This window comes from Hyposmocoma kahamanoa, unplaced genomic scaffold (assembly GCF_003589595.1).
Source record: "Hyposmocoma kahamanoa isolate Upper Pololo Valley unplaced genomic scaffold, ASM358959v1 87, whole genome shotgun sequence".
Taxonomy (NCBI): Eukaryota; Metazoa; Arthropoda; class Insecta; order Lepidoptera; family Cosmopterigidae; genus Hyposmocoma; species Hyposmocoma kahamanoa.
The window spans coordinates 16,145,200-16,168,900 of record NW_020654422.1 but is presented as its reverse complement, the minus strand read 5'-3'; the positions used below and the strand labels follow the sequence as shown (position 1 = coordinate 16,168,900).

The 23,701-nt window shown below is 36.0% G+C and overlaps 3 protein-coding genes across 3 annotated transcripts in view; 1 reads left to right on the top strand and 2 right to left on the bottom strand.

Moving 5' to 3' along the window:
• Positions 1-125: 125 nt before the first annotated feature.
• On the bottom strand, positions 126-8,533 carry LOC113235126 (DNA-(apurinic or apyrimidinic site) lyase-like). The gene is made up of 6 exons (XM_026470713.1): positions 8,371-8,533; positions 3,529-4,345; positions 2,960-3,127; positions 1,787-2,362; positions 1,504-1,684; positions 126-718 (listed from the first exon to the last, which is right to left on the bottom strand). Exons 1-6 carry the CDS (start codon positions 8,395-8,397, stop codon positions 577-579), a joined length of 1,911 nt encoding a protein of 636 aa, XP_026326498.1. The 5' UTR covers positions 8,398-8,533; the 3' UTR covers positions 126-576.
• Positions 8,534-10,928: 2,395 nt separating this feature from the next.
• On the top strand, positions 10,929-20,836 carry LOC113235032 (leucine--tRNA ligase, cytoplasmic). Its single transcript, XM_026470559.1, has 11 exons — positions 10,929-11,125; positions 12,232-12,603; positions 12,821-13,065; positions 13,733-14,631; positions 14,696-14,954; positions 15,068-15,426; positions 15,819-16,087; positions 17,896-18,150; positions 19,258-19,467; positions 20,028-20,262; positions 20,581-20,836. Exons 1-11 carry the CDS (start codon positions 11,051-11,053, stop codon positions 20,784-20,786), a joined length of 3,384 nt encoding a protein of 1,127 aa, XP_026326344.1. The 5' UTR covers positions 10,929-11,050; the 3' UTR covers positions 20,787-20,836.
• Positions 20,837-22,249: 1,413 nt separating this feature from the next.
• The window catches only part of LOC113235397 (exportin-5), a 21,024-nt gene continuing 19,572 nt past the window's right edge, over positions 22,250-23,701 (bottom strand). The window contains exon 17 of the mRNA XM_026471076.1: positions 22,250-22,510. Coding sequence (XP_026326861.1) covers positions 22,355-22,510 — 156 coding nt within the window. The 3' untranslated portion in view covers positions 22,250-22,354. The remainder of the gene's footprint in view (positions 22,511-23,701) is intronic.

Below are 23,701 nucleotides of genomic sequence, written 5' to 3'. Positions count from 1 at the left end.
CAGTTCACATGGAGGAAATTTCCTTGTTAGCAATGTGCACACACACATACACTTTCTGGCAAAGAGTTTCCCTTTGGCTCAACACAATAAACAAATTGGGTTTTTAATCGTCATTAGTAATGCAAAGGGAATTGCGACCCAACAGGGGCAACGCTTTAATGTAATTTGATTTTTGTAATTTACAAGATTAAAGTAAGTAAAAAGTAAAGGTGCGAAATTTTAAGACATTAGTATCGGTATACTCTTTCCATTATATCCTATACATACAACTATTTTATACCCAGAAATTAAAGACATAATCTACATATTGTGTTTATTTCTTACATTATATGGATGATGCAATTGTATTAATGTCGAACTCAAAATGAGGAATGAAAAAATGTCCAACTTAGCACTAAAAGCGTGAAGGAATCATCTTACATGTCAATTTCCAAAACTAGCATATAGCCATTGTAGTAGACTGCCTACTAGTGAGATGTTCATTTTGAGGTTAATAGGCACTGGGGTGACTAATCAATTTCGTATAGTGGAGAATATCACCAGATCGCAGTTAACAACAAAATGCCTTAAGACAGTTTACTCCTTCGGCTTGTCGGCACTGGTAAGGTGGAGAAACAGCGAAATCGGGCAATGATCGCTGCCGTACACTTGATCTCTGATCACATTGTCGCACACAGAAGGAAGAAGCCGCTCCGATACTATGAAGTAGTCCAAGCGCCTGAAACAAGATACTCTATAATATTGTGTGTCTGGCTGTGTATATATATGGCTTTCCATATTCAGTACGTCCCCCGGAGGTGAATTAGGAACTCATCCCCTATTGGATGTCCTAAATACAGTTTTTAACGGCTTAAACTCTACGCCCTTCCAGCTTGTGAGTATCTTATTCGGGGCTTCGGGGGGACATAGTGTGCAATATTTGAGTTTAGGCTCTTAGAAGAGCGTACCTAACTCGTTGCTCCTTGGGGAACGTATTGAATACGGAAAGTCATGTACACTGTCTGGCTAGGCATTTGTTTTAAACGTTATAATTTCGTATACAATGACCTCGTTGGGTGGGTCTTCATAGTAAATGCAGATCTTTGTTTGTGGTGGTGTGCCTGCTGAAATTACTTTTTAAACCCATTTTCTAATTATCAATACAAAGACCGAACACTCTAAGTTACTTCGATCCGGCCGGATTCGAACCGACATCTTCTAGCTTACCGTGTCAGACGCTATACCAAGTAAGCCATGGAACGAATCAGCGGACCTCACGAATTTTTATATGTGCTTGCATCGTATCTTTGTATTTGGTTTTTTCAACGACTTTTTAGTAATTATAACAAACTAGTGGAATAATTTCACAAAAAAATTGAATTAAAATTTAAAACCATTTTCTTGTTTTAGATTTTGTGATAATATGTATGTATACTTGTGTAGCAATTCCTCATTTTCATCTGTCCATTATTTTCTACAATTTTATTATTCCAGTTTACATAGCAATACGAGGCAAAATCTTACCAGCCCACATTCTTAGATCGCGCGTTCATCATATAAGTCCAGAAAGTATAAGCGCCAGTCTTATCGGGGTACAGGTGGCGGTAAGTGTCAACAAACCCGTCTCCGAGAAGTTCCGTCATACCTGCTCTTTCTTCTTCAGTGAACCCAGCATTTTTTTTGTTTGTCTTCGGGTTCGCTAAATCTGAAAAAAAAAGTCGAATATGGCGAATTTATTTTAAGTAAACTACTCAATAGTTACTTAAACTACAATTGACATTGGCAAATATTAATAAATCGATCATACCTATTTCATTGTGTGCAACATTCATGTCTCCACATATTATCACAGGTTTCTTCTTATCTAATTGCTGAACGTGTTTACGGAACTCCTGATTCCACTGCAGTCTCTTAGGGAGCGTGATTAGTTTGCGGCCAGCGTTCGGCACATAGGTACAGATCAGATAGAATTGCTCATACTCGGCTGTGATAATGCGACCTTCAGTATCCAATTCTTCATTTTGGAGACCATACTGAACGTTTATGGCAAGCTGTGATGTGTAAATGCCTACGCCTGCGTACCCGTCTTTATCACTAGCTAGCCAGTATGCGTGGTATCCAGGCAAATTAGCTATCTCATCTGGAAGCTTTTCCTGTCCACATTTTAACTCTTGAAGACAAAGTATATCTGGTTTTTCGTATTTAATGTAATCCAGTCCACCTTTGCCCATCCAAGCCCTGACACCGTCAACATTCCAACTGGCAATTTTGAAATTCCATTCTTTTCCTTGCAGACTTTTTGATGGATTTGAAAAATCAAGTTCTTCATAATTTGTAGTGGCTTTATTTTTAGGCGGGGCTTTTGTTTTAGTGTCAGCAGCAGCTGAAAATTTAAAGTCTTTTGAATTCTCCCTCTTCCATTCTAATCTAACATTCATGCACGTAAATTGTTTCGATTTAGTTAATTTTGTGTTACTACTCTTTTTCCAGACTTTCGTTTGATTTTTCTGTGCAACAAACCTTGACTTAATCTTCATTTTATTTGTAAAGCCAGGATTTACCAATATTATTTCATTTTGACACCAATGTCTTGTAGATAACTAGATTTTATTTTTAAGTTATCTGTAACCATCGAGTATATATGCTCGATGTCTATAACACTTATTTTATACTATCGAATATATTGAAAGATAATTCACGATCATGTTCCACTACTACTACCATTGTGTTAGTGATCCCAAAGTTAATATTGTTTGCTAACCAAAAAGTGCGTTGTTGCAGTTATAAAGGGATTGTTAATACTTGCATAGTTCTCTTCACCAATGTTCAGATTGTAAAAACATAGGTATAATAAATAAAAGCAATGAACATAAATATTTAGTAAATCGTTTATTTATTAATTAACTTAAACACAATTTTAATAAGAAATAATCAACCCTCCTTCAAGATATTAAAAAAATTGGTCATCGGAGCTAGTTACCCTTGTCTTCAGCAGGCTTGCGCCGGCGCTTGTTGGTTGGTTCGCCTGTATCCTGGGGTTCATCTTCCACCTCAGCCGGCGTTTCTATCGCCTTCTTCTGACTGCGCTTACCCTTTGTACTCTTCACTTCTGGAATTTCTTCATTTGCTTCCTCTTCTTTAGCGTCACCTGAAATGTTTGAACATTGTTGACACTCTTTACTAAAATTACGTTACCTTCGCTTTTGAAGTTCGTGGAGCCATTGTATTAGTTGTACTTTAACAAAAAATCAATGTTTGAACATTGTGTAGGTACACTCTTTATGGAAACTATAATATAAACACAGCCCAGCTAACACGATAGGGCGCGAGACACTACGCGAAAATAGTAGTATCTCGTTCTTTGTCGCTCTCGCGTAAAACGCGCCCTATCGTGCTAGCCCAACAGATCACAAGCGTCTATGAAACTTAAAACTATTCTCAAATGTATACAATGGCTAAGAAATATCCTAGTAATGGAGGCCCTGTACTATACTAAACTTATTCCATTAGAAACATGAAGTTAAAACAAAATCTGGTAAATAAACCTACCTTTTCTTTTGTCATCTTTCTTAGTAACTTTCCGTTTCTTTGAGGCCGATTCTTTTACATCTTCCTCTTCAACATTTTCCTTTTTGTCTTCAACCTCTTCTTTGGCTTGTGCTTTCTTCCCCTTACGGCCTTTGGCCCCTTTTTTCTTGGGCTCCTCAATCTTATCTTCTCCATCAGAGAGCTCTTTCTCACTTTCAGGAGTCTTTTCTTTCTTGCCTTGACCCCTCTTCTTGCCTTTGGCAGATTCTGACTTTTCTTCCTCTTCAACATTATCAGTTTTGTCTTCTTCAACTTCAGCCTTAGCTTGAACTTTGCGCCCTCTTCCTTTACCCTTAGATTTCTCCTCATTGAGTTCTTTCTCATCAGTCTCCTCACTAGCTGGTTTCGCCTTTCTACCTTTGCTAGCTGTTTCTTTTGGTTTCTCATCTTTTATTTGTTTTTTGCGTCCTCGACCAGTGGATGCAGGTTGTGTATCTTCTGCAGTCCCATTACTTTCAACCTGGTCATTATTTTGTTCCACATGAGTAGTTTCCTCATCAGTTGAATTGTCACCATTAGATGTTTTCTCATCAGTAACCAGTTCATTTTTTTTCTTGCCTTTCTTGGCTGGTGGTGGAGCATTATCAGTCACACCATTAATATGTGCCTCTCCATTTGTCTCTTGAGCCTTCTTTCCGCGTTTTGCCTTTATCATTGGAGCAGCTTTGTCAGCAATGTCAATATCTAGTACTTCTTGTTCATTTGCCTCATAGTTTTTAGACTTACTCTTGCCCTTCTTTGGTGCTTCGCTTTCAGCCATTTTAATGTCAGCAGACTTCTGTGAAATGAAGATTATCATCAAAACTGTACCTCAATAAATAATGAGTGTATAACTAAAATGGCTTTAAAATAATAAGGAATTATTCTAATGCACATAAATGACAACCTTCTTTGCCACTTATGAGGTAATGAATTAAATAAAGCTCACTAGTAAAATATTGAAATGTTAGCATCATATTGATAATAAAATGAGTAAATGCGAGACAGGAACAAAAGTAATAATGTTATTGTCCCAAAATCCATGTCTGTCCAGTACAAGAATCGTTAACAAAAAAAACCATTTCTGGGTGGATAAAAAATTATGTTGACAATAGGGCGCAATTCAACTTACACACATGCACTGTTGCCATGTGGTTTGTTGTAATAGAAGTTTAATTTACATTTGGCGTAAATTTAGAAACAACTACTACAAGAAAATAAGTAAGTTAACATAATAAAAAAAATTGCTTGTACTTATTATACAGATTTAGTTTACTTTTGGTGTAAATTTATCAATAAGACTTATTACTACAAGAAAATAAATGTGCTCACAAAAAAATGAAAAAATCATATTATGTCCTTATGTCCCTCATACTGAGGTGTATCTGAATCACCAATCAGTGAATTGATGATATGATTTTTGAAATTTTTAACCCAATCAGCTTTAAAAATTATTTTTTCAATTTGTAGGTTTCTTCGGGATTTTGTTTTGTAACTCGATCTGCATGTATGAATTGTACTTTCACACATTTCCTAACATCAATGGAAGCTACGAAAGTTTTGACCTGAAGATTTCACGCTTTTATATAGATTTCACGATTTTTAATACACCATTATTATCTTAATGATGATAAAAAATACTTCAAACTAACAAAAAAATTTGAATTAATTGAGTTAAAACATAGTTGATTGAGATTAAAAATTTCCTGCATTGTGGGTGTAGGTAGGAAGTGCATTCCTGTTGGAGACCGTAATTTTGGAAACCTGTTCATCACAATCACTGTTTGATTAACTCAATTAAATAAATATGAAACGATTTAGATACAAAAAAAATTTTTCACCTCACTTTCTTGGAAAGGCTTTTTTTCTCATTAGAAATCTGCGTCAAAAAGCGTTTTTTCCACACTGGCGTGGAAAAAGATTTTTGAAATTTTCGCTCATTCCCACTTTTCACCCCTGGCGATAAATGAGAAAGAAACCCATAATTTTCCACTTTAGTAGTTTGGTCATTCCAGCGAAAATAACACCGCGGTCCAATATTTCCATCCAAATTACACAATTTGGTTTTAATTGTATGACTAGAATACGCCCAATAAATCAAATAATTAGAAATAAATACGATTTTTGGGATATTGTACAATTATTCTATTGTTTTTCTTCATTAACGCAGCCATAGTGCAATCATCTTTAGTGAAGCACTTTTTCCTATAATATTAGCAATAATTATAGCGATTATTTGTACATCTTTCGAAATAAGTTATTACTGTCGAAGAAAATACAATTTACGAATTTTAAAACAGTGATAAGTGATTGCATGGAAGTATGTATGGTGAAGAGTTATTAAAGTTTCAATAAATACAAATTTCAAGTCCCACCTGTCACAATGAAACATATATATTTTTATTTTAACCAATAAATATGCAATCTATTGGCATTTAACTGCCTCCGTGGCCGAACGGTTACCATGCCGCATATACTGCCACACAGAGGTCCCAGGTTCGATTCCCGGGCCGGGAGAAATAGTTGTATGGCCTACAATTATTTCTCTCGTGAGTTTGGGTGTAATTTGTGGTTGTCTATGTGTGTGTCCATGGCATCCGCGACACAGGGTTTCCCTAGTGCGGGGCTATGTTGAGTGTGTGCGTTATTTATTTATTTATTTGCTTCTGTAAAAGTAACAATTTTAGTAAGGGTCATTATTTTGGCTTGGTTGGGCATTGTGCAGAAGATTTGGAAGTGAATGTTTTTACTTTGATCAAAAGTTTGTATTTTCATGGATTCGAGTTTTTACGATGTTTGCTAGGTATAACAGTTGCTTTAATTTTGGATTTTAACATTTGATGTGTTGGGATGTGCACCATTTTGTGACACTTGACGTGAGGTAGGACAAATTACATTTGAATACATAGATTTTTTTAAAATACACTGTTTATATGTAGATCTATAATTTGTAAGGAACTATTTTGTAATTTTTCTCATAATTAAGATATTTTAACACATAAAAAAAAAAACAATTAAAAACAGAACATTTTTCCTGTTGTTTTTTGGTATCAGGATGGATATTCATGAAGTCTCAACATGTTTTAACTACATATTCAAGTAAAATATGATAAATTTTGATATGGTACATACATTGACTTACATATAAATGGATGACGGGTCTAATACAAAAACCACGAAAAAAATGTCCCAAGTCAACCTATTTAAACGTAGTACATGTAAAGGAATATGAAAAAGCTAAAATGTTGAATTTAAATTGTAATGTCATCGCAGTACTGTCTAATTTTGCTTGCTTCGCTCTCAGTCGAACAAACAAAGACAAAAGCGTGAATGACGCAATAGTACGATTTTAACTCTGTATACGATTTTAACCCCCTATAAGTTCGGACACTTTTTAGCGCGGACCCGACGTCCATATAATTGTAAGTCAATGGGTACATACATAATAATAGGATATGATACGTAATCTTAGAGTATGCCGCAGAATTTTTCAAATTTGTTAACGCATTTTACATGCGTGATTTTGATTTCATGTTGTCTTGTTCTCTCTGTTTCCGTTTTGTTTTTGTGCTAAAATGTCTTAATAAGAAAAAAATTATAAAATATTTGCTTACAAACTGTGGATCTTATATTACAGTGTAATTTTATTAATTCTGTGTATTCAATTGTAACTTATCCCACCCATCACAAAATTGTGTCCCACCCGTCACATCTTTTAACTTTCTACTATTAATTTCCTTAACATTTATCAAAGTTATTAATGAAATGTATATATAAAATAGAATTTTAACATTCAAATTATCACATGTGAAAAACTTGCTGAACCTAATATTAATAGTTGGTCTTGATCTTGGCAATGAAGGCATTAACTCAAACAGGCGAGTGTCTTGAGTGTCTCACCCATCACACTTACAAAATTAAACATTTTCGAGTATAAATAAGGTCATAAAATTATGTAAATAAATAGTCGCGGTTAATTGCATATCTGGCTTCATGATATTTTCATTGTAAGTCCAATTAACCAATGGTCAGGGAGAAATTACTTAAAGTTCAACAAAAAAGAAGTCAAAATGCCCCACCTGTCAGTTTGGAATGGCCCTGTTACAACAGCTGATTATTATTTGAATGAATTATTTTATGCGTGAAACTACACTTCATACAAATTGAATTAGAAAACACAATCCCAAAGACATCTACGAATTGAAAAAAATATTTTTAGAGTGAGTGGATTGCAATTTTCCAAAAATCCATATAATAATCCCAACTCGAAAACTACGAAAATCCGACATACATGGGGGTGATATGGATAGCCCTCAAATAGGGACCTAAATTTTGCTTTTGGATTTACTTCTCTGGCCACCCTGTACTTATTTTCAACCAAAAACACCAGTAAAGAGTATAGCTCTCATTTAGACATACCGTAAATATCACCAATATTACATAGGGAAACATTTCAAATTACATGATTTTATGACAATTTCAGTTAAAAGCATTCACTGGTTTCCCGCCTAGCTGGCATATAATAACGGCGCTATTGATCCAGACTGTACACACCTACCAACCAAGCTGTTTATTTATGAACAAGCACGCGGCCAAGAATCTCACAATTGGTACCTGCCTTAACAAAATTACTATTGCAAATTCTTACCCTAACCCATTTAGCTTACCACAAGGGGCTTCCCAATGGTGTATTCCAAGTTAGATAATGCTAATACAAGATTAAATAAAATGCTCCCGAAATGTCCGTCATGGATAACAATGCAAACCAGTTTTGAACAGAGGATTTCCGTTGAAATTTAACACTATTTACTAAAATTACGTTACCTTCGCTTTTGCAGTTCGTGGAGCCATTGTATTAGTTGTACTTTAACAAAAAATCAATGGTTTCAGCAGAGAAACAATGAAAAAATATCGCAGCGAACACGATTTGCAACGGAGTCGGCGAGAAAGAAATTCCGCCTTTCCGGCAAATTGACAGCTAACGCCACTGGCGCCAATTTTGTCACAATTTTTTTAATTTTTGGATAATTCTTGAAAAAAAATTCTATACCACCACCATTCGACGTGTGCTTATTTGCCTATTATTGCCCATTCACAAAATACAGTATTATGAATGTAGATAGTCGTAGCGTGCAAGCCATCCAATGCAATGCAGCAATGCGTCCTGCGCGACTCCATACGGGAGCCATATACAGGATAGTGTGTGAACAGTCTCCTGCCTTGGAGATGAACTGCCATGTAGGTAGTGTGTGAATCGGCCGTTTAAAACGATAAGGAGGACTAGAGGTGGGCGTTTAAACGAAAAGCACTTAAAAATGTCTGCTTTTTAAAATAAGCGCATAAGCACGCTTTTCATTTTAAGCGTAAGCGTTGTTTTTAAACATAAGGTCTATGCGCTTAAACGTTTTTCTAAACGATTTTTTAAGAGTCAAACTAAGGGTCATATTCTAGAACTCTACTCAATGCTCAAGTCAGGATTTGAGTATGGTTTAAAGCACTCGAAATCATATTCAAGTTCCTTCCATTAGGGTCGTATTTCCAGTGCTTGAAATCATACTCAGATCCTGACTAGAATACGACCCTAGGGTCGTTTTCCAGAACTCTACTCAATACTCAAGTCAGGATTAGAGTATGGTTTAAAGCACTCGAAATCATACTCAAGTCCCTGCCATTAGGGTCGTATTTCCAATGCTTGTGTTTCCAGTGCAATCCTGACTTGAGCATTGAGTAGAGTTCTAGAATACGACCCTTAAAAGCGTTTAGGTGAAAAGCACTTTTACAAGCACGCTTTTTAAACGCACGTTTAAACGTTAAAAATTAAGCAGTTTTTTCCATTGCAACGGTTAACAGCTACAAAATTTAAACAAAATGAACGCTTTTAAACGCCAATGAACAAAATGTTAATATAATAATGTTATGTCATAATAAAATATAACTCGTTTTTTACCAAAAAAAAAAAAAAACTTATCTTAATACCTTTAATGGTCTACTCTTGCATTTCGCTATCAACATAACGTTGCAAGCTTTTTTTAACTTAAAAGTCTATGCGCTTAAACGTTTAAAAAAGCACACTTTTTTAATAATAACGTGTCAATGTTTAAAAAAAATAAGCAGTTTTTCCCATCTTGGAGGACTGCAATGTAGCCAGGATGATGAATGCACTTAAAGCTAATTTACCAGTGGCACAATAGCAGAGACACACTGCTGCGAAATAGTATGTTTCTAATAAAAAAAAAATAAAAACGTGTTCAATTGCCAAAAAAAAAGCTAAAAATTCAGAGATCTTACTTTTGAATTTATTTGCCAAGGCAAGAAAAAAGTATCGGTCTAAGTGGTGACAAAACGTTCAAAATGGTATGTATACTGTTCCAGGCCTCTAAGTAATACCACTTTCACACAACACGGTACACGTGCAGGAAATTTTGAATAATGCTTGTGAAGTTTCCTCAAAAGTTACACGTTACAGTTATGAATGAAAAAATAATTTATATTTACAATAATTAGTCTTTCATGTACAGCAATTGATTTATCTATTTGCCGTACTACAATCTTAAAGTATCTATGAACATTGCATCATACTTTTATAAAATAGTAGCACTGCACTCGTCACTATTATAGATCTACATTTTCCGTATCGCACTTTCCGATTGACCTTAGGACACCCAATACCTGTAGCACTTTTGGATCGTGATAAAAGTTATATTAATACCCGAAAGTGTGGGATAGTTTCATAGTAAAAAAATGCCATATTTGTCTATAAACGACAGCGTTTATTTGATTTGCGGCAATACAGATTAATGCCGCAAATCTCTGCATGAATGCTGAATCTAGTAGCAGTTGAGCTCCTGTGAGAGTTTCTCCATTGAAATACTGCAACTTTACCTATTTCTGTCCCCAAGCAGTAATATGAGCATTACTGTGTTCTGGTTTAGAAGGGTAGGGGTGATAGTGATTACACGTACATGGGACTTGTCAACTTATGTCTCAGGGTGACCGGCGCAATCGCAGTGCCTTTAAGATCTGTGCAATTTAAAACTTGCGAGGGGCACTGCAACTGTTATGGACAAGCGTGTTGCTTACCACTGGCACAAGGCTTGTTCATCCTGACACTTGGTATTATAAAAAAAATGTTGGATGAAATTACTGCCGACAAGTAAAGTGTTTATTTTTAAAATTTTTACATAAAATGTGCTTTTTTTGAAACTTGAGCATGTTTATTGAGAAATAGATAAAAATGTTTGATTATGTAATTATATGTTACAATGATAAGTAAGTTTCCAACATAACAAAAATACATTAGCCTTTATTTTTACATAATGGATATTATTTCATTTAGAGTTATTATCATAAATCTGATTAACTTCTGCAGGCAACATTGGACCGCAAAGGCACCTTTAAGGTGGAATATCTCCAAGAGATAGAGAAGAAGGTGCAAGACAGATGGGAAGCCGAGAAAATCTTTGAAATAGAAGCTCCGGACGATGGCAAGCCCCATGACAAATTCATGTGTACTTTTCCTTTTCCTTATATGAATGGACGATTACATCTCGGGCACACTTTTTCTCTATCCAAGTGTGAAGTAAGATATTATTTGAATTAAGACACAATCATAAAAAATAAATATAGATAATGAAAGATATGAATATTTAACCAATATTTTATACCCTTATATCTGTAGAGATGGGTGCAGATTTCCTCTAATGGGTGGTTATTATTTAAAGTTTTATTGAAATGGCAATACTTACAGAAGAATTATGTGTACACTATGTGCTTGCCAACATCGAATTTTACAATGGTGACAAAAACTTGAATTATTTTGTTATTGGAAGATAGTACACAATATAATATAGTAACAGTGGTTAAATTATTTCAAAAAAGTACTTACAACACAACTGAATAATGGCTTTGTTTTAATTTTGTCAACTTATGAGCTGGTTTCTTCAAATCTGTTTAGCAACCATTTGCCAGCTGTTAATTGACATAGGCCTCCTTTATGACTTTCTATGTATTGTAGTAGACTGCAATGTAGTAGTAAATTTTGGGAAGATCATTGTTCCACATATCAAAACTAGCCCTAGTCTCATCAGTCTCTGATTCATTTTTCACTTTGATGATATAGATATTCTCAGACTATCTGTTTTGTTTATATATACTTTGTGTATCTCATGATTGAGTCCCATCTCCATTTGAACATTGTAGCTTTATGGACATGTCACATACTTTTTCTCTAAAATCTATGAGTCCCCACCAGTAAGAAGTTTTGTTAGGTATCTAACTAAAAAGTTTAACGTACTAAAAAGGTACTTATTTAAGTGGTAGTTTGGTACCTAACATATCAATTCCAATTTTGTTCAGTATTTAACAACCGCAACATGGCTGGATATTCAGTTAAGGATTAAAGGTGTTTTTTTATATGGACCCAGAACCACCAAAGGATTAGTTAGAGCACAGAGCTATTACCTTGTTAAGTTAAGAAATTTTCATGATAGGCTGTTGTTGAACATTTGTGCTAATGCTTCTCTGGACTACTTTCATAGCGACAGGTTGTCCAGATGTAATTACAATTTTTTGTACTTTTATGTATTGTAGTCTGCAGCATCATATGGTCTGGTTAGTTAATCTGCTGCGTTTCTGCCGTGTGACTCCAGTGTTCTTCGAATAATTTAACAATCACAATATCCACAGTTTGCATCAAGATATTACCGACTAAAAGGCAGAATGGTGCTTTTTCCATTTGGATTTCATTGCACGGGAATGCCCATAAAGGCTTGTGCAGATAAACTGAAGAGAGAGATGGCTGAATTTGGTTGTCCCCCCGTCTTTCCCGAACAAGAAGAGGTCTTTATTAAAGAAGAGGCAGACTTAGTTCCTAAGGACAAGAGTAAAGGCAAAAAGAGCAAAGCTGTAGCTAAAACTGGGGCAGCAAAATATCAATGGCAAATCATGCAAAGTCTTGGAGTGCCTGATGAGGAAATAAAGCTATTTGCCCACGAACATTACTGGTTGGATTATTTTCCACCATTGGCTGTTGCCGACTTGAAAAGAATGGGTATTTATGTAAGAAATATTATTAACATTAATTTTGGTATTTGTTGTTATAATTATGTCCATGTAACATTTGATGCTATAAATTCGTCATACATATAAGTACGTTTACGATGAATTTATCATCAAAAAGTTCAATTAGGTCAAGTATTGTGTATACTTTTACTATCGTTCTACAATTTTAGAACTGCAACAACTTACGTTAATCTTATTACTCTTTACTGAACAGGTGGACTGGCGGCGTACATTTATAACAACCGACGCTAATCCTTACTTCGATTCGTTCGTAACATGGCAGTTCCGCCATCTGAAAGAACGAAATAAGATTAAGTATGGCAAGCGGTATACAATATTTTCACCCCTGGACCAGCAGCCATGTATGGACCATGACAGAAGCACAGGCGAAGGTGCTGGTCCGCAGGAGTACACCCTTATTAAGATGGAAGTTGTAGGACCATTGCCTGAAAGCCTCAAGTATGTTCTTTTTAACAAAGATGGAGGTTGTTATCATTGTCACTTTTAATGTCATTAAACAAGAGGCATGACTTTCTGTGTTTTTGGATGAGGCATTATTATCTTATTATTTCTTTTTTTTTTAATTGTGCACATTTATCGCCATCTCACCTGATGGAAAGTGACGATGAGATCGACGATGGAACATGCACGCCTAAATAATGCCTATTTACTCTCGCCTTGAAAAGGTCCAAGTTATTACGTGCAGGGAACAAGTCTGCAGGCAGGGAATTAATTAATTGCCTCTGTGGCTGAATGGTTACCATACTGGCCGGCCACGCAGAGGTCCCGGGTTCGATTCCCGGGCCGCGGCCGGGAGAAATATTTTATGACCTACATTTATTCTCTCGTGAGTTTGGGTGTAATTTATGGTTGTCTATGTGTGTGTCCATGACACCCGCCATACACGGTTTCCCGTAAGCAGGGAAAAAAAAATGAATGAATGAAATATGAAAAAAAAAATCTACTCTGTAGCCATTCGCCATATAAACGTGGAAGCGTAACGCTTCGAGCGAATCTTGTCCCCCAGTGATGGAAAGGTGAAGGCGGAATTAAATCATGTAATACCATCAATTTATTATAAATTAAAACGTTAAAGTTATTAATTCGAAGCTCTTTAACATTTTAGGGCGTTAAAAGACAAAAAAGTAAGCTTAGTTGCTGCCACCCTAAGACCAGAAACTATGTATGGTCAAACAAATTGTTGGGTTCATCCTGACATCAAATATATTGCCTTTGAGACTGTTAAACATGGTGTATTTATATGCACTCGACGTGCTGCAAGGAACATGGCATATCAAGGGTTTACTCAAAATGACGGCGAGTTCAAAGTGTTGCTAGAAATCGTCGGGCAGGAGCTTCTTTGCGTTGCATTGAAGTCACCATTCACGTCTTACCCAAAAATATACGCCCTGCCAATGCTAACGATCAAAGAAGACAAGGGTACTGGAATTGTTACCAGTGTACCATCTGATTCTCCTGACGACTATGCTGCACTTGTCGATCTCCAAAAGAAACCAGCCTTTAGGGTAAAATATGGAATCAAAGACGAAATGGTTCTGCCGTTCAAACCTGTTCCAATTCTAGAGATCCCAGAATTTGGCAATTTGTCTGCAGTGCATGTATACGATAAACTAAAAATCCAAAGTCAAAACGACAAGGAAAAGCTGACAGAGGCCAAAGAAATGGTTTATCTGAAAGGCTTTTATGATGGAGTGTTGCTAGTTGGAGAGTTTAAGGGCAGTAAAATTCAAGACGTGAAGAAGAACCTCCAAACAAAGCTTGTAAAAGAAGGAGGCGCAGTTATATACTACGAGCCCGAAAAAACCATCATGTCAAGATCTGGGGATGAGTGTGTGGTGGCTTTATGTAACCAATGGTATCTAGATTATGGCAATGAAGAATGGAAAGTTCAGGCAGAGAAAGCTTTGGCTGCCATGAACACATACCACGATGAAGTAAGGAAGAACTTCCAGGTCACCATCAGGTGGCTGCATGAGCATGCTTGCTCAAGAACTTATGGACTTGGTGGGTATAGTTTTTAACTTCTGTTTTTTCAGTCGTGGGGATTTAACATAATCTTTATGTACAGGAACCAAGTTACCCTGGGATCGACAGTGGCTGATCGAATCTCTGTCAGATTCAACGATCTACAATGCGTACTACACCGTAGCTCACTTTTTGCAAGGCAATACCTTTAGAGGGAACAAAGAAAATGCGCTGAAAATCAAACCTGAAGAAATGACAGATGAAGTTTGGGACTACATTTTCTTCAAAGATTCTCCTTTCCCCAAAAACACAAAGATTGCCAAGAAATCTTTGGAACTTATGAAGAAAAGTTTTCAGTTCTGGTAAGTATATAACCAACGTTTCTTCTAGCTTGATTCTGCCTGTATGTCCTCTAAAGATGGCTAACTTTACAATTTCTCCGATAAACTTAAAATCAGCAATGTTCTGGCTACAGGTACCCAGTAGATCTAAGAGCGTCAGGCAAGGATCTCGTACAAAATCATCTGACTTACTACATTTTCAACCATTGCGCGATTTGGCCGAATGAAGAGGACAAATGGCCGAAAGGCGTTCGTGTGAACGGACATCTTATGCTGAATTCCGCCAAGATGTCAAAATCGGAAGGAAACTTCTTGACCCTGATGGAGTCGATAGAGAAATTCAGTGCGGATGGAATGAGACTGACGTTAGCCGACTCTGGAGATTCTATAGAAGACGCGAATTTTGTTGAAAGTACCGCTGATGCTGCTATTTTGAGATTGTACACTTTCATTGAATGGGTTAAGGTAGCTACTAAGTCGAGTATGAGGACAGGTACGGTATATTCTCATCATATCATCATATACAGCCTGACTTTTATATAGTTGGGTATAGGCCTCCAAGTTTCTGTGCCACTCTTCACGGTACCGTGCTAATCTCATCCAGCTTCGCCCCGCAATTCTTGCGATGTCGTCTGCCCATCTCGCACCTGACCAAACATTACTGTATTCTTTGTTCCTTAAACATTGTAAAATTCTTTCACTTCTATAGCACTGTTGCCCCGCTCTTCTAATGTGAAAGATTAATGAACAACTACAGGGTATCTCAATTCACATGAAAAATCAGATTTAATTAAATGGTTTTTCAACTCTGTTGGACCTCTAAAAATCACATATTTTATTGGCTTTTCTCTCTATTTTTTTTAATGGATCGTCTTGTATTCCTAGGCCACTACAATTTCCACGACAAAGTGTTTATAAGCGAAATGAACACAAAAATCCAACAAACAGACGACAATTATAAAAAAATGTTATTCAAGGAAGCTTTGAAAACTGGTTTCTTCGAACTCCAAGCCGCGCGCGATAAATACAGGGAGTTATGTTCAGAAGGAGACATGCACGCTGAATTGGTCACTCGGTATATAGAGACACAGGCGATACTCATGTCACCTATCTGCCCGCACGTTGCTGAGTATGTTTGGGAACTACTAGGAAATGTAAGTATATTAATTATGATGTCTCAGTTCTCTTGTGCTGGCTTACAGAGGTTTTTTAAAATATTTCGTGGTTTCCTCTCATCGATTACGTTATAATAATTAATTTTCAATTTTGGGGAAAAATTTTGTTGCAAAAAGCAAAAGTTTTTTTAAATTTTTTAACGGTTTTAAGTAAAAAAATACGGGAAATTTCTAAAATTTGTTTTAAATGCTCTTTTTTGGAGGGGCCAATGTCTAACCATAGGCTTTAATGTGCTCATTGAATGTTAGTGTATGAACGAGGTAGAAACACCTTCACATTTCCCAACATCGTTTTCTTTTGTTCATAAACTATGCCGATTAGAAATGCCTATGAAAAGTTTAATTAAAAACTTACGCCTTTTAAATGATTTGTAACGCATAACATCAATTTTATTATGTGTTTTGTCATCTCTCACGTGACACTGATACTTATGTGTTTAATCTAGTTGAATATTTGTTTATTTATTTTATTTTGTATGTTTTGTTTTTATATGAACATGTTTCTTCTTATCGCAGTTTTTAACTATCAGGTAGGTCAGTATCAGGTCAGGTATTTAATAACATAAATGTAAGCGGCTAAGGCAGACCTTGGAAGCAAAGATTTGTTTTCGCTCCAAAATATGAATCGACTGTAATGTCGATTTTTGTGAATTTTCACCTCCTGTGTGCACGCCAGCGGTCGCTTTTTTGTTGTTATAATTCCAACACATCGAGTATATAACCAGAAATAGAGACGAAATAAGGGCCATATATTATTCGTGGTAACACATTAGCGATATAACTCTTATCAACTCTCGTTTCCACTGAAATATAGACAGGCCAACTACCTGTGGTACGTCTCCGTATGTATATTCCAAAAAATATTCTGAATTTATTGTAATAAAGATAATATCTCTAACAATGCCGTGTTGTTCTATTCGGTGGTGTGGGAAAAACAGCTAAACATCCAATTATCGGTAATTAAATATTAAAGAATATATATATATAAATAATTTTGCAGTTTTCGTCAATTATAGCAAAGCTCAAGTTAACTGGTCGATTTGAAGTGAAACAATTGACGACACCCGTCAATTGTTTCGAATTCGGGATGGCCAATCGGAGCGCAGTTGTCACAGTAATGATAAGGCAGAATAGTTTTCAAACAAGTTAAATAACATTTCGTCTCTATTTCTGGTTATATACTCGATGTTCCAACAAGTCCAAAACAAACTTATTTACTAAAAGTCGCCAAAATGCTGTGCTTTTCATTTAATGTTATTATTATTATAAATTATATTATATTATAACCGCGAACTGAGCGGTTTTTTAAATATAAAACAGTTTTTTTATTGTAGCAGTAGTTTGGACTTTCGATTGTTGCTGTTGTCAATAAATGAAATAGTTCTTAAAAGTGCCGTATTTGTTTACATTAAAAATAATAAAAAAGTCTTTGGAAATGAAACTTTTTTCCGGATTTCAATCGCATATATTTGTTTTTTCAAACAAACCAACGCAACATATTAATCAATCAACATATTTACAGGTATCATGGTAATGGACCTGTAAAGGGCTCGAACGTAGGTTTATTTGAAAAAAAAAAACAAATATACACGATTTCAATCCGGAAAAATAGTTTCATTTCCAAAGATTTTTTTTTATTATTTTTAATGTAAACAAATACGGCACTTTTAAGAACTATTTCATTTATTGACAACAGCAACAATCGAAAGTCCAAACTACTGCTACTTACAATAAAAAAACTGTTTAATCGCGAAAACACAAGAACTCAATAAAAATCTTGTTTAAAGAAAAAGAGCATCCTTCACGAGCAATGGCCGGTGGCAGGCCCAGTAGATGAAGTTATAGTAAAGGCCAGCAATTACCTGATGGACGCAGCGCATAATTTCCGCATACATTTGAAGAACCACTGCGCTGTCAGGAAACCTAAGAAGGGAGAGACTCCGAAACCCGAGAGGAAACCAAACAAGGCTGTCATATGGGTCGCGAAAGAGTACCCTAAGTGGCAACATATTATCTTGACTACTTTAAAGCAACTTCATGGAGTGAGTATTTTTTATTCCATCTTAATTACAAAACACCATACGTATGTAGTTCCGACTAGTTTGATTCCTTGCTCTTAATTTTACTGCTTTCTTTTGGAGAAGTATATCACGTGATATTGTTTATATTGTAACAATTAATTAACATTAAAATAGATACAGTGGTTATTTTTTCTAATGTAAGTGTAAATCATTGAAATAGTGTTAAATTTTAATTATAATAGTTGATTTCAAAGCAACCACTATTCACTAGTAGGTAGTTGTTACAGAGGTTACCGTGAGTTTACAGTGACAGCTGTCGTTAGCGACTGCCTTAAAATATTTATACACAAAATAGCTAGAAATTTGTCACACAAAATTGCGAAATATTTACGTGCGGTTGCTAGCGGCAAATGTCACAGATTTATTACTCTCAACATTGACTTCTCAACAACAAAATGTGCTTTAACACTGGAACATAAAAAATTGATGCAGTAATGAGTTAGAAGATCAGTATCAGGATCGTAGCATATGGACGATTGTGTTTTTGTTGGGCATTAATGTTATGAACATAAAATAAATTATAATTATATTACGGTTTTAGGGCGCTACTTCACTGCGAACAAGAAATACTTGTAATGAAACGTTCACAAGCGAGCATTACAGGCGATGAGGGATGAAGGCCGAACATTCGTTGCGCAACACTTGTAACATTCGGTAGCCTCCTTCACCGAGACCATTCGCCTGTAATGTAACAATCTGTTCAGATTGAGGCTGCGACTCCACCAGATATATTGGAAATGTTTTTAAATCTTTACTTAAGAGTGCGAGTGCTTTTGAATGTCATTAAGTGCATTTTTTATGTCTATGAACCTTTGAGTGCCAGCGAGGCAAAGGCACTCGTGGGCACACCTGGCTCTCGTGGGCTCTCTCAGGCTCTCAGGGGCACTTGCGGACTCTCAGAGGCACTCGCATGCACGCTTTTCTACGTCGCACATCTCTGGTGGAATCGCAGCCTAATCGAATCTTGGATGTTATATTACTAGTAATGCTCAAAAACGAATCTTTACAGGCGAATGCTCGCCAGCGCCCTAAAACTGAGAAATACTAACTATTCCTTCTTGACCCCAGCCATCAGGTCTGCCCGACAACAAAGCGATATCAAGCAAGCTGGGCGAAGTTGCCGAACTAAAGAAGTACATGAAACGTGTGATGCCATTTGTGCAAACAACACGAGAGAACATGGAACGAGTGGGCATCGACGCTCTGTCCGTGGGACTGCCTTTCGACGAGGCGCAAGTACTGTTGGACAATAGGCAATACCTAATGACTACCTTAGACGTAAGCATATTTTTATAAATTTATAAAACATATGGTCAGTTTTAGCAATAATAACAAATAATTCCAAGTATCAGGGATGTACGTGTATCTTGTCTGTACACGTATTAATAATCCTGTGCTTTCTGGTAAATAGAGTCCGAATTACATTATAATGAATTTATTGCTATGCATTCTTTCATTCTGTAGGTAGCACATAATAATCAGATGACTTTTTAAAAATTACTACTATAAATGTGTCGTTTATTATAAAAGTGAAATAAGTCATTGTAATTAAATTTTGAAATAATGAGCTTTAAGCAAATTAATGTGTAGTAATTTTAGTCCTCTGAGTAAACTAGTAATGCCATCTATGGGACTTTAGTGCAATTATTGTAGTTGTTTCACTTTTATAATGAAACAAGATATGACTAAATGCGATACTTTTAATCAAAAAAACATGTGTTTTAAAATATAGACTTACACCACTTTTATAATGATCGACAAAAATATCACATGCCACGCAACATCGATCTAATGCAAACATATGCTCCATGCTTGTAATATAACCTTCAAAATTACAGCTAGATTCAATAGAAGTGAAATTCACGGAAGCGCCAGATGCGCCAGAGAAGACGCGCGAGGACTGTGCTCCTGGTCAACCCCACATCAACTTCAGCGCCGAGGCGGGCGTTGATATGATCATCGTAAACCCTATAGCGCGCAATGGCCTCTTCTCTATTTCTGTAAGCGTAGCAGATGGAGACTCCGTGGAAAAAGTTAAAGCGAAGATTGCCAAAGAGGTTAAAGCTATCAAAGGTACCTATATATTAAAAAAAAATTAAATATAAAATTACCACTGTAAATAATATTTCATAACTTTTTAAACAGTAACCCAAAGTGCTTCTATATAAAAAGAAGCCGATAAATAAATTTATTACTGTTTACTGCTTATTTCTTAATTTTGGTTTTTAAAACAAACCTTGAAAATATCGCATTTGTCTTGCGAGACAATGAAAAATCCACTAAAAATCATCATCATATCAGCTGGAAGACGTCCACTGCTGAACATAGGCCTTAACGAAAAATCTTACAGTCGTCAAATAAGATTCCTTGATACCTTTATTCTTTTTTCAGATGTGAACAGACTAAAGTTATGGCGATACAAGGACTCTGTCCTAGGACCTCGCAAAATCCCAGTACCCGGCAATCATGAAACTAAATGTATTACCCTAGAGAACTCAGCAGTATTAAAAGTGGACGTCACTAAAAACGCCATAGAGCTAGTCTCCAACGGAACGAACCTGCCTGTAGGCACGCAAATGGTTTACACATATGAATAACAGTAGATCTAAGAGGTTTATGCATAAATAAATTATTGATTACAGTCTGTTTTTTTACTGCAATAGATAGGGAAGTTTCCGGAACTGGCTACTTACATAAACAATATTTAAAAATAGGAAATGAAACTATTTGGTCGATAAACTAGCTAACAAAAAATCTTTTGCGAAGTAAAGTTCGTACGAAACACTAAAAAATTCAATTTTAATTTGTTTATTATGTATAGGAAATGAAACTATTTTTCCGGATTTAAATCGCGTATATTTGTTTTTTCAAACTAACCGACGTTTCGGGCCCTTTACAGGTCCCATGGTCACGGTTGACTGAGGTGGTACAGTCTTCAACCAGTTATGTCTAATATTGATGCAAACCACCCTATTTTTTCACTATAGTTACAATAGTTTATTAATAAATAATATTATTAATTAAATACCTTATTTTTAATTTTACAAAGAAAACATTTTCCAATTTACGCTAAATTAAGTTTTACAAATATATTTATTGAATGAATTTTTATTAAGTTCAATTTATTATTAATTAATAATATATTTAAAAAGTAATTACAACATTTGAAAATGGAACTCTGGCTGTAGAATACAGTTTGTTTCATCTGACTGTCACTTATTTTTACATTGTGGCGTCATTTTAGAAATTGGTTGTCTACATCACCATGGATTTAACTCGTGAAAATTTTCATAGTAAGATTAAGTGTAATTTAACAGCTCAGCGCTTCAAACTGCTTTTGGCGATGAAGCACCATGCAAGACTATTTATAGCTGGTTTGCAGAATTCAAACGGTTGTGTGAATCTCAGTGACGATTTCGTGATGGTCGCCCGTCCACTGCTGTGAACAACAAAAACGTCGATGCTGCGCGTCGTGTGACCAAAACAGACAGGCATGTGACTCAAAGTGCCTCTAAGCGGATGATTGCTTCTTTTTTTAATAAAACTGGACACGTGACTACTGTTGCTTTGGAGAGTCGTTGTATCGTGAATAGTGATTGGTACACGATCATTTTTTTGGCAGGAGAAGAAGATATGATTTAAATCACCATAGGCCCCACAGGGGTATGCAGGGTCGGGAACGATTTTGAGTTTGAACAGGTGGGCAGGAGTTGTCACGTGACCAAGTCGTAGTCTACAAATAATGGAGGTAGTTTTATATGTTGTGATGAGTTGTAGGGCTAGTAGTAGGGCTGTAGGGTTGCGAATATAGCAGTATCTCGTGCTTTATTCGCTCTCGCTCAAGTCGCCCACTGTCGTGTCAGCTCTATTGGCCTCTTTCAAATGGTTCCACCGTCTAATGAGATGTTCATAATATTTTTCTCAATAAACGTTGCGACTTTGGGCCGAGCTGCCTGGAATGGATTTAGCGCAGTCAGGTCAGTTAAGTCAAACATGTCAATGTTGGGGCCGTTTTCAATTTCTGTCAACCTGTTACGGCGGTGTAAAAGAAACAAAGTAGTACAGTTCAATAATATAATTAAATAACATATAAATGGTTATTCACAGTAGAATGTTCAACATTGCGAGTAGATATGGCTAGTGGTATTTTATTTCATTAATTAGACTACGTGGGCGCGTGTGCCGTGAAAAGGTTTTCTAGGCCCGCGCCCTCTGGCGTGTCTACGGCGCTTCGGGGCTTCTCTTTAGCTGTATGCATGGTAGGCAGATCTAGAATGTACACTTCTTTCTTAAATAGCTGTCCGACGTTTCGACCGATTAACTGCAACAATTTTTTTAACATGAAGTCTGTACCTCACCATGAGTTTATTATAGTAGCAATTGTCGCTAGCGATGGCGTAAAACACAATATAACATAATCGAGTATTTAAATTTTGATTAGCACCTATAATAAAAGTTTTAATTTAGTCGATTTAATCGCAAATAAGTGGATGGGCTAACATTGCTCATAGGGTAGACAGAAAACATCTTATAACTTTAAAACGACTGTGACTAAATCTACTTTTTTGCGACTTGAAACGACCAATTCAGCAGCTTCTAGAGTAGTAATACGAGCATAACTTCGTTCCAGTTTTGTAGGATAAAGTCTTGGATACACTAGGCGATAAAATGTTCCCAACGCGATGCGCAACAGTCTAATCTACGTGACTTTGCAACGTTGCCGAGTGTCCCGCATCAAGCCGCGCAACATTTTGCGACGCATTTACGTGATGCGGAACATGTTGCAAGTTGCCGCTCCGAGAGAAACCCACGTGGGATACGTCAGTACCACTTCATTTGCTGCCAAGTGTAGTCGTGTGCGCACGTGGCCCTTAACATGTCTGTAGTGTGGAGTAACGAAACCGTGCTGTTACTGATTGAACTTTACCAGAATCACGATTTGTTGTAGGACAAGGCAAATTGTGATAGCAAGTCTGATATGAGGGTCAACTTCTGTAGTATTGTATCCTGGTTAACTATGGAAGATCCATTTGCAATAAATTTTCAAATTCAGACGTTGACATTCATAAATGCTTCGCTCCTCTGACACTCTTACTAAACATTCTTCTTTAATTTTTATTCCAACTCTTTTACCGTTTCCGCAATCAGACTGTGGAATTCTCTCCCTGAATCGATTCAAGGTTCCCCTTCTCTTCATTCCTTCAAACGTGTCAAGGTTGACTTCCTCAAGTCTAAGTTTTGTCTTTTTCTCCATTATTCTTTCATTTATTTTCTATACTTATTATTTCAATTTTCTTTTTTCTTTTAAAGTATATAAGAATTTAATATTATTATTTATGTATTGTTCTGTATTAATAATATTTGTATGGATATTTCTATCTATGTATATGAGTTTATTAATAATTATTGTGTAGTGTACTTATAATGATATTCTTTGGTTGCACCCTGTGTGAACATCCCAAATTTATATCCTAAGGTTTACTGGAACAAATTGCTACATAGCAATAAGGCC

Bases quoted from the DNA above. Each gene is read 5' to 3' on its own strand.
- LOC113235032 (XM_026470559.1), top strand. From the start codon at position 11,051: ATGTGTACTTTTCCTTTTCCTTATATGAATGGACGATTACATCTCGGG. The intron at 11,126-12,231 runs GTAAGATATTAT...CAATATCCACAG, and splicing joins TTTCTCTATCCAAGTGTGAA to TTTGCATCAAGATATTACCG. The intron at 15,427-15,818 runs GTACGGTATATT...TTGTATTCCTAG, and splicing joins TAAGTCGAGTATGAGGACAG to GCCACTACAATTTCCACGAC.
- LOC113235126 (XM_026470713.1), bottom strand. From the start codon at position 8,397: ATGGCTCCACGAACTGCAAAAGCGAAG. The intron at 4,346-8,370 runs GTAACGTAATTT...TTCATTTCACAG, and splicing joins CACGAACTGCAAAAGCGAAG to AAGTCTGCTGACATTAAAAT. The intron at 2,363-2,959 runs GTAACTAGCTCC...TTAAATTTTCAG, and splicing joins CAAGCCTGCTGAAGACAAGG to CTGCTGCTGACACTAAAACA.